We start from the raw sequence: 11,588 nt of genomic DNA on the forward strand, positions 1-11,588 counted from the left end.
TGATGACAGTATGTTTATGATAGTGAACAAGTGCCAGCAGGTAGAACACTGAACAAACAATCTGTTTGGGATTCAAGTGACTACTGTTCCCCCTACTGCTATTAGACCGACTGAGGAGTCATTCTAAACTAGACACGCGATGGGGGACTAGTAGATTTCCCCTTGTCGTATGCATGCTAGTGTCTTCGTGATTTTTAGAACGTGACAGATAGGTATAAAATGATTAAGCAGCCTGTTGCCCTGATTAGCCAGAAAGCGAAAGAGAAGGGAGGACAGAGGAAAATTAAGAGCAATCAGCTCCGCTTGCAGCATTTTAAAGCCCCACAACATGGCCATAATTAGGTCCTCTCTCTAGGAATCACCAGGAATTTCCTCTGCTAGGACTAAAGCATTCTACATTCACCCTCCCTTTCTCATAATTAAAATGCAGCCTTCGCCGCGGCTCAAACGAAGATGCAGTACGCACCATATTTCCCCTTTAATGAGAGCGATAAATGTTACGCTAGCTTTTCCTATTTATGAATTTTATGGCACGAATTGCAGCATAGAGGGCACAAATCAGATGAATGACAGACGAAGGACAGCTGCGGCATCGTCCCTCCATTAAACGCTGCAAATGGCCAACTGTGGCCCGGGCAGTTAATTAGCCAGAGAGGGCCTAATCAGAGTTTTGGAGCTGTGGTCCTCCCCAGGTAACACACTAATAGGAGAATCTTGTGGAGACACAGATGGAGTGTGGAACTAGGGTAACTATTGGCTTTGGGCCTCTCAAAAAAAAGAAAGAAATGGTAACCTATGTGTAAAAATATAATTAGCTGATAATTACAATAAAGCACTTGCAAGGGGGATCTTTATAAATATTTGCTGTTGTGCATTCTTTACATTGATGATGGCCAGGCGGTACCGAGTTATTACTGTGTTTCTTTGCATGAAACTGTTAATTAAAAACCTCCCTGTGAGTACATTGCTCCAAATTGCTAATAGTGGTTTAAACTCTAGAGCTGGGCCCACATATTTGACTATTAAAATATTTCTGGGTGAAGGGTTTTTTGTGATTTCTTGCTTTTAAAGGAGAAAAAAAACCACTGGCAAACCGACACTGACAAATCGAGCAGAAGGCCCACTGGGACGGATTTAGAGAGACGGAAATCCATTCATCCGTTTGTGGTTTGTTATCGAGGCAGACTGTTAAATAACTGCAACGTAATCATTATCATCAGTGCAGTGTGCAGGTTTTTGCTGCTTAGTAACTTATAGCAACAACCTGTGAACAGTCCCCAACAACAAGAAAAAAATTATACTGTAAACAGAATGAACGAAACGCACTTGTTGCAGCGCCATGCCGTCCGTCACAGCAGGAAACAGAGAAAGGTCTGGCTAACTCCTTCATAAGTCATGTCATGGAGACGAGCCAAGTCAGAGCTCAGGCCGCCCGTGTCCCAGGGATCTGTGAATGCAACCTATGGAGAACTGGGGCCAAAAGGCCTGAGTGGAAGCCTCTGGGGGGGGGGCTGCATTACACGCAGGCTTGTGACTGGGCACTGCCGGAGGGGGCGGCGCATCATTTTGAGTCATCAGCCTCGCAACACCGCCGTCTAGGGGCAAAGAAGCAGCCAGCGTGACTGACTGACTGACACACACACACGCACACGCACACACACGCGTACACAAGGGGATGAGACGCTGAGCGCAGATTAAGCGGTGATCGCTCCGGTCACACAACGGTCCGACCAGAGAGGTCAGAGAGCCATTTCTATATTTTGACACATGTAAACATAATAGCTTTAACTACAAAATACAGGAGGTGATCCAATTGCAATATTCTAATTCACCATTATAATAAACTCTATTTTTGGACTCAAGTTACTTTGGAAATAATTTGGGTCATTTAGAAATCCCTTGTGTTCATGTTAACTCTTAAGAACTTTTGTACTTATCTTATCTGTACGTTTAATGCATCAGCACCATCATGTAGAACGGCACTCAGCAGTGTGCGACTGAAACATAACGAATTGAGCAACAAATATGGAGCAGAATTTTCTGCTAAATCACTTCCAAGCTGCTCGCAAATTATCAACACGATGTGTGACGAAGGAAGTGGAGCGGGCATTGCTCGGCAATACATAATCCCCCCAAAAAAGGCTGGGAATCTGCAGTATGAGACACTGCTGTGAGATCGAGAGATAGAAAGTGTGATGGAAAACAAATCACCGGCCTCCCTCCTCAGCACAGAGCGGAGCGGTTAGTCCTCACAGGACAGGGGCGAGCTTCAGTACGAGACAGCAGTGGAGGAACTGATGATTAGGCAAACATTCACCGAGATAAGACACACAAATGCCTTGAGCACCCTGAAGTGAACCAGAGAAAGCTGTCTGTATACTTACCCCGAAATGTCCCGCGAAATAAAATCCACCCAGCTCCTGTAGGGTTATCTACTAAACAATCAGTCAGCTTGCACATCCCATAGAGGAGTCGTTGTCAGGGGAGGAGGAAGTGAGGAAAAGGCAAAAATAAATGAAAGTCAGGATGTCCTGACTGATGATGCGGTGCTGTAAACAGGGAGGCTTTTTTCTAACAATTAAAAAGCGGGGCTTATTGATTTCCAATGTTGCTCTCGAGTGACTTGCTGGCTGTCACAATGAAGCCCGGGGTAAGGTGACCATGTCTCGGCTCAACGCGATGACAAACCTTGCATGTCATCAGGTAGGGAGGACGCCGTGTCCCCCTTCCTCCTCCTCCTCCTCCTCCTCTTTCCTCACAAAGTGCCGCTGCAGCATTTATCACGCTGCGATGTGGAATTATGGGGCGCTTCATTTAGTAATGAAGTCACCGAGGAGCTGGCGAGCGCAGCCGGCGTGGACCAAAGAGGGGCCACGTGAGTCAAAGTGCCCCAAGAGTTTGAGCACAAGCGTCCAAAGTGCCGACGCTAAATGCACATCGACTCCACTGCCGCGCTAGACATTTTTTACTCTCGAGACGACGACGACGACGACACACTGGCCACCGAGCCAATCGGGCGACTCGGTGCGCGGCTTTTACCGGGATCAAGGGAAGAGGTGGCAACCTAGACGAGGGTCCAGTCTTACTCCGTGAGTCAGAAGACGAGGTGTCACTTGAGTAGATCCGTCATGGTCCAACCTGCTGCGCCCGCCACACACACAGACGTACCAGTGTGAGGAAAACAGAGAAAAGGCCCATGTCGATTGATTGGCTCTTTTAAATGAGTGGCAGTGGGGTTATGTTAATCGATTCCATGGATAATTGACTGATTCTGGTGTTGTTAGAGAGGAGTAACGACTACGTGTCACACAGCCTGCAGGGCATCTCAAGTTACACATGGCCGAGAAAGGATGTTGATAACGTGCAAAGAAACAGTCCTTAGTGTTTGCTCTCCTCTCGGATCTTTGGATTGTGGGACAAAATTTTGGCAAGAGGTCAAAACACTTGACGCTATGCGGAGCCACGGAAAACATAAATGGCAGAAATCCACAAAATGGAGGCGCCCTGTTTCCCCAGACTCATTTGCGCTGCATTTTAGTATTGAATCCTGGCTGAAATGCGTGCAGCATATTAATATCCTTTTTTATTGTCACTTGGAATAAAAGTTGATGGAATTTTTATGCTTTAGAATTCATTCGTACGAAGAGGATTCTCATTTAATATTCCTTCACCTCCGCCGGCAAGTCGCCATTCAAGTCTAGACCCATCGATGAATTAACTCGTTACGCGGACAGTAAAAAGGCATAACCAAAGAGGAGTCGTCGTCGTCTATATTTAGAAACCGTCACGCTTTGTGACACGGCAATTCACAGGAAAGCAGAAAACTGTTAATACACGAGTCTTCTGTAGCTCTGTGACAAGATAAAAGACAGGAGTCCAGAACCCCTTCTGGGCGAAGGACCCCTGGCCTATCGGTAACATTCAGCCTGGATTTATTATGCAAAGAGATGGCCACTGAGTGAAGGGAAGGACACCGATGCATGGAATGCAAAGCGGCTTTTAATTATTCTCGGGAAAAGAGCACAAGCCCTTGGCTTGTTTACCACTTTACTGGAAACAACTTATGATTGCTTTGTAATTATCTCCTTGATAATGTAAAATTTAGCCCCCACCTCCTTTCCGTCCACTCATTTCCGTAGGACACCACGCACAAGTGATCAGGCATTTATCATTTAGCCCAAATGGTTTAACTTATATTTGGGGGAGGTGGAGGGAGGGCTAATAGATTATGGGTAATGAAGCAGCTCCGGCAGCAACACAAATAGGACTTGTGAAAGACACAGGCTACGGCACGCCTGTGCTGTGATAATCAGTCCCTCTTTTGTCTCATGATAAGCTAAGAGCCTAACCTTCACCCGTAGAGCACATCATTTCCCCGATGTGAGACTTAATGAGACATTAGCCATACTAACAAATGGTGGACGAGAAAGGGAAAGTGACTTTCCAGGTAAAGGCCGTTTGCCGGACCGTAATCAGTCCCAGAGTGCAGCTAAAAGAGGGAAACAACTCGGAGTCTCCCTCTGAACAGCTTGCTGTGGCTTTTATGACGGGCCTCGCGGGGCCAATCGAATGCCATGCCACGTCTTAATGTCCCTCAAAGAGAACAGGTAATCAGCTTTTGTTGTCGGCTGGTTTGCGGTGATGCAGTTTGTCCATTTCTGGCTTGTGATTCTGTGACGGTTTAACACAGAACAAGAGAACAATTGCCCCTCAGCGTGGCAATATAAGTGAGAGCTTACGGTTGAATGACTGTATTGAGGGTTATCTAATAGAGAAATAATTCAAACTAGTACTACGGGCTTTAAAAAGCAACACAGAAAACTGCTGTCATTTACCATGAAGTATGGAATTTGCAATGCATTCAAATCCTATTTCAGATCAATGTGCATCTGGCATTACCGAAACACTGACTCGTGCATCACAGTACTTTTTTTTTTCTTTCGTGCTGCACAGAGTGGTTTGGAGATGTGGGACCAAAGACACAGTGGTGGATGGATAAAAAAAAAAAGGAAGTGACGGGCCGGTGTGAGAAAGGGGCCCTGTTCCCCCGCCGGGCCTCCCAGCTCAATTAGCTCAGCTCATCCCGGCTTTCTGCTGATGGGGAAAATCAGCTGTGCCACACAGTCCAGGGGGTCTAGCCTGTTAGTGAGTGAATGAGTGAGTGAGTCAGTCAGTGTGCACATTATGCTTCCGTTTATGTCTCACATGCAGATTTTGCATTTGTGTATCCGAGTGTGTGTGTGTGTGTGTGCGCGCCTGTGTGTATGCGTGGGCTTTTCTCATCTCCGCTAGACTGGAGCCCCATAGTGCTCTCTGTATCAAACACCTGAACCAATTAGGCTATACAAAAACTAAAATAAAAGAAGATTCCCTAAAGCCACTTACAGTAATGTTATAAATAGTTACGCAAAACTTAAAAGTTACAAGAGAAGTTTGTCTGGATTCACTTATGAAAGATGAAAACTGGAGAGAGACCAAGACCAAAAAGTCTGAGTTATAGATTATGAAACTCTCGCCAGACTAAAAGGGTTATATTTTCTGCCAACAACTCTAGGCTAAGAAATAAAACCGTTCACCTCATTTCTAAATTTTTAACTCCGAGTCAGCCCTAACAACAGGGAAAAAAATAAGATCTAAACTTTCCTCCTGCAGCAATTCAATTCAGTCATAGTCTAGTTCAGAGTGTGAAGGTGTGAAGGTATTGTAGGTGGTCTGCATGTGTGCACTGCATAAATCATTGAGATTGCCCCTGGATGTGCTTTCAGGATGTCCAGGAGAAGAGGGAGGGGGCCGGGGGGGTGGAGGCCAAGGTCTGAAGGAAGCGGGCCATTGCGATATGACAGTCTTGGGATGGGGGGGGGGGGGGGGGGGGGCTGCAACCTCTTTAGTGATGTGATGCACAAGCGTGTCGCTGAGTCAAAGTGAGACGCTGAAGAGCACTCAGTGTTGGGAAGAAAAAGGCGTGACTGAAATTGCTTGGCCAGCACAACTCAAGGCCAAATTCTATTTAATCATGAAATAAGGACGGTTCAAAAAAAAAAAAAAGGCAGTGTGATGATCTGCAACAACCCTCCCTCACACACGCCCGCACAGTCACTTAATGACACACTACACATTCACGTGTCGACAAACACTCATCTCATCCACTGTAGTAACAAAGTAATTAAAACACCTCTACCGGCTCCAATTTCCTTTCAAATCTATCCAAGAATTCTGCAGTGCGCCAAGTAACTAGCGAAACAAACAAAGTAAATACCCCGATAATGCCGAGGATAACATCCAAGGCGAAATGAGAGGATGAAGGTCAGTAATTGAGAGAAGGTGGGGAGATGGAAGCATGGTGGGGTTTGTTTTTCTCCTGGCGGGGGTCCATCTGGGCACGTGCGGCGGGCTCCGGGGCGCGGTAGGAGCACGTCTGTGCAGAGGTTAAGAAAAGCAATTAATCCACAGCGGAGATAATCAAAAGGAACCTCCCCCTCCAGACACCTTGGTGGGGGAGCAAGGCGGAGAGTAGAGGGAAAAGGGGGAGGCAGACGGAGAGGGAGATGGGAAAATACTTGTCTATAGGCACTGCTGGCGCGATCAAAAGCACGGGGGGGGGGGGGGGTGTTCTTCTCTGCCACCGGGGCCCCTCCGTTTCAGGTGGAATTGATAACACTTCAGATGGACAATTCAATGTTTGTGAAAGTACTTTTACCTCCCGGTGAGGAGGCGAGGATTTTTCACAGCCTAGGCTGCATTTCCTTTCATCTGAGATTTCGCAAGGTATCAACAGATTGTCAATGGTGAGGAAGACATTTTCCCACACATAATCAAAGAATGTAGTCTGGCGCGCCTAACACCCCCCCCCCCTCCCCCCCTCCTCCCTGTGATGTGAACTCAGACAGCCCTGAAGATGCTCCGAATGATCGGTTACTGATAGCTATTGGCAGATCATTGTTCTGAATATTTTGATTGGTGATGATGGCGCAGATCATTGTGCAATCCTTTAAGATACAATGCTGCTAGAAATAGTTGGATGAATAATGCTATGGGATAAAAGGAATACATCCACATTCAAATCACATATCAAAACCCACCTTTTCAGAACTGCTTTTAGGAGTACTACTGTGTGTGTTCTCGATTTTGCTTGTTTTTATTTATTTATTGCTTAGCTTTTAGGATATTTTTTAACGTTCTTTAAAGTGGCTTTGAGCATTAGGGAAAGCGCTATATAAATTAAATGCATTATTATTATTATATGTTTGAAGAAGCTACTGCCGCTATTGATGAGTTGCTTAAGAAATCGGAGCAGCTGGGGAATTAAGCACGTTAAGGGACGTAATGAGACTGTAGATGAAGCTGAAAGATATTCCTTCAAAAAAAATGCACCAACACCATCATTTCTTCTTCCCTCTCAACTAATATATAGTATGATTGCACCACAATGGTTTCGTCCAAAAGGTTCTCCTGTTGAAAACATTCAGGTAACTCAGTTCAATTGGGAATCAAAGCGTGTTGCTCCCTCTGCTGGTTTACAGCTTCTTTTGAATAGAGTAAGCTTTGGTTTTATGACGTGGTAACCAACAACTGTATTTTAAAATCTTTCAAATCATAGAATAGCTACTGCAATGGATGGGCTCGTTGGTGTGCAGTAGCAGCTAGTGCTATGTTGCTATAATATTGTCATTTCGATCCTTTATTCTGTTTATGAACAAGGTCCTCTTTAACAGAATCCGTGTTAACCTTCAACCAATGTCATACGCTGCAACAATTGGCCAAATCTAGCTAAACGATCTACTTCAAGTACACAAGCATCTTGCAGCAAAAACTGCCAGACGGTTAGCAGGTCAGCGGTGAGTAAGTGGCGGCACTTCCATAAAGTCTTGATTAGATAATTACCCATCCATAGCTTGGCAATATGTTGCAAGGGAACAACACACTTCTCATTAAACTGCCGACAGGCCCTGCTCCTGTGGGCTGCTATCAAAAGCAAGGTGTTCAGCAGGCACACACTTGTTGATCAAAAAGAATAAATAATAATGACGTGCCAAAATGGAAAATTAGATATACCCCTTTGGGGTACTTGGGAGGAGTTCTTAGTGCTCGGAGCACATAATGGACTCCAATGCTGATTAAAAGTAAGTGACTTTCTGGAACAGGTAATAAGGCTTTAAGAGTTTCGTCAGAAGTTTTCTTCCAGTCTAATGCTAATCAGCAATTGACAGGTCACCAAGAGCGTTCCTTGTCTCTGCTACCAAGTGTCCTGGATACAAAAATTAGGGTCTGCTGATACACTCAACAAGATATGAATCCAGGCATGATACAACAAGGTTGGACATTACTTTGCTCACTCGTGCCACTTAATAGCATTTAATCTTGGCACCTTAAAGAAAGCAGCAGAATCCACAACAAGAAAGTCTTATGCTGCTAAAAGCTACCGTATTTAAATGCACTATATTCTTATCCTGCTGTTGTGTGTACGGGCCTCCACTAAACCCATTCAGGCTACTGACTCATTACAGTGAAAAAGAAGTGAGTCCCACAGATCAAATACTGTACATGAGAGCGCATACAAAAGGAGCTTTCATTCAACCGAGCCACCGAGTGAGTAGCAACGTAACGTGAGCCTTGCTGTGATGAAACATGCCGTAGGCAGAAGCAGACACATGAAAAAAAAATGCATTAGTCCTCGCTGCTGCTGCGAGCACGCAGTGTTACCTGCAGCTTATTGAAACATTTTGAATGATAGGCTTCACCCATTTGAGCTGCACTGCCAAGTGCTGGCACACTTTGTCGAGACAAACTGAATACATTGCTTTTGAAGAGCAGGGATTGGAGCTTGGAATTCTGAAAACGACATGCACAAAATGTGTGATGAAACTTTCAGCACCATGGACAGCAGCCCCCAAGAAGCCTGGCGAGGTGGAGAGTGAGTGTGTGTGCGCGATGCAGAGCGGAACAGAAAGAGATGGTCGTGGAGCGAGAAGTTTCATTTGATAATTAACAAAGACGTCCTCTTTCCCACCCCGTGCATTTCACCTAGACCCAGGTCTGCACTTTCAAAAGTGGAGGCGTTTACCCCAAACCCCCCCCACACACACCCACACCCACACACACTCCTGCGGCAAGGCCCAGCTTTTCCACAGTTTTCCCCCTATCTCTGTGTCTTCGGCTGAATAATGCAGGGACTCAAGCATGAGTGCATAATCTGGCCACAAGGACCGGCTGTGTCAACGTTTCCCTTTACTTCCTTATTTATTTATTTATTTACCCACCCGCCGTAGGGAGGGCAAGTGAGGATATGTGCATGGCTAACAACACGCTGGCCAAGCGAATGACCTGCTTCTTTTTTTTATTTTTTAAAAGACTGATTATTAATGGGTGTGCAGTGTACCAAACTGTTAATGTGGGAGATTGAATGCAATGCTTTCAGTTTGAGAAAAACATAAATATGGTCATCACAGAATTTCTGGAACGATCTATTTTTATGTTAATTATTTTGGAAAATTGGACGACCTTAGATTGACCCGACTATACTTCATTGTTCACAAGTATAAAGGACAGTAAAGTTGAATTGAATTCAAACTGATTCTTCTGTCCGACCAACAGTGCAAACCCAACGGGATATTTAATTTACAGTGGTTTACGAGTTATGATCTTCAACTTAAACCCTTTGTTAATTTGAACAAAAGAAACAGGCAGCTAAAATATGTGCCGTCATTGTGGATTTAAGTGTCTTAATGCCCCCAATTGATTTAAACAAAATCAGCAGAAAGTGCTGAGGCGTAGTTGTTGCGCATTTAGATAGCTACTCATAATGAATTCTGATTAAGGGGCTTTTTGTTTTCTATGCCTAAATAATGGTTACAATATAACTCTTAGCACAGCCAATCACGAGCAAGCTCAGAATTCAAGAGCTTAATCCTCTTTATTTCGTGATTACTTGTATTCAAATGGCGGCCTGCGAAACCACGTGAGATTTTTTTGTTTGAAAGTCTTCTTCATATAAACACACACACACACACACATGGGTAAATTACCATACAAATTCCTGTACAAATAGTATGGCATCAATCATGGAGCATACATTGCTAAATAGCTGGGATTTCATTGGCATTATTGTGGCAGATGACTTCAGCCTCTCAAATTCCTCAGTCAAATTAGAATGCGAGAGAATGAAGAGGGATTTCATACAGCACGACAAGTGTATTTTAAAAAAGGCAGGACTGATTAAGCTTGAGGGAAGAGGGAGGAATTAGGTAATTATCTCCAAACAGACACCACGGCTCCTCGGCTGCGAGAGAGAGAACGGGCCTATGCGCCCCACAACCACAGGGGCTCCAGTCTCTTCTCTTCTCTTCCCATTTCAGCACCTTACCTGGGTGCCCACGGGGCTCAGGACGCAGGGAGCTGGTCAGTCAATACCGAAGATGACGCACACACGCCGGTTACTTCAAAAAAAAGGGGAATGCTAGGTTTGCGTTCACCCTCTAATTTATTTATGGGATTCCTGGCATAACGTTTGTTTTGTCTACTCGGTTAATGTACTATGGATTTCAAGGGGCAGGATGCTGGAGCCCATCCGAAGAGCGGCCGGAAGTTAGGGAAGGGAAAAAGTAGTTCAGAGACATTTCATCAGAACTGTCACGTCAAGCAGCAAAAGGTGTACAACGGGAATGAGCCTCAATTAAGCAACAACAACAAAAAAATACAGAAATTAAGTTTTAGTGAAGTTGCTACCTGCTCTCCCCCCCGCCCCCCTTCCCAGCTCGGGAGCTGACTCACTCAGGGAAGGAGGGAGGGAGAGAGAGAGAGAGAGAGAGAGAAAGAGAGAGTCGTGTCCTACCTGCTCGTAGCAATTCTCCCAGGTGAGGTTCAGGAGGCACGAGGAGAACAGCTCATCTTCGGTCCGGCCATAACCGTCCATGATGTGCGCCAGCCGTCTCGGTGGGGGTGGTGGTGGTGGTGGTGGTGGTGGTGATGGCGGTGGTGGGACAGTCTGCGTGGAGTTGTCGGGTGGCAAACGAAGGACGTTGTCTTCGCTTCGTCTTCCCCTCGACGAGTGTCTTCTCTCTCTACCTCTCCCTCTCTCTCCCTCTCTCTCCCTCTCCCTCTCCCTCTCTCGCCGCCGCTCTCTGCGCGCGCACGCACACTCTTTCTCACACACACACACACACACACACACACCTCCCACCCTGCTCACTTCTCCGTCCGGCGCCGTGGAAACTGTCAAACCAACAGCGGCGGTGTACTGGCGGCAGCTTCCCTTGTCACGTGTGCAGCATCTCTTCCCCCCCCCCCCCCAAAAAAATGAGGGAGTGGGACGTTTCCCAAAGGGGCCCGCGGACCGCCGGCAGGTGTCACCTCGTGCTTCCAGAGAATGAACACTTGAAATAATCCCAGTAATATCAATTGTAGCTAAACATGTTGCGCTGTAGTTATGTGCGAGTTTGCTGGGGCATAAATAGCTAAGTTACTTTAGTTAATTAAAGTCACCTGGTGCTCCAGCACAATTCCGTTAGCCGCAATGGCTGCAATTAAAACCCGAGCTGTCGTCTGAAATCAGTCCTCATTTCACTCGCGCACTTACTATTCCCTGCTTCACT

At 45.8% G+C, this 11,588-nt stretch overlaps 1 protein-coding gene across 1 annotated transcript in view; it reads right to left on the reverse strand.

Moving 5' to 3' along the window:
• The window catches only part of ppargc1a (peroxisome proliferator-activated receptor gamma, coactivator 1 alpha), a 220,026-nt gene extending 208,938 nt beyond the window's left edge, over positions 1–11,088 (reverse strand). The window contains 1 exon segment of the mRNA XM_062561117.1: positions 10,829–11,088. Within this exon segment, the coding sequence (XP_062417101.1) occupies positions 10,829–10,909 (81 nt within the window). The 5' untranslated portion in view covers positions 10,910–11,088.
• Positions 11,089–11,588: the final 500 nt, after the last annotated feature.

The sequence above is a fragment of the Pungitius pungitius genome, chromosome 1 (genome assembly GCF_949316345.1).
Source record: "Pungitius pungitius chromosome 1, fPunPun2.1, whole genome shotgun sequence".
Classification (NCBI taxonomy): Eukaryota; Metazoa; Chordata; class Actinopteri; order Perciformes; family Gasterosteidae; genus Pungitius; species Pungitius pungitius.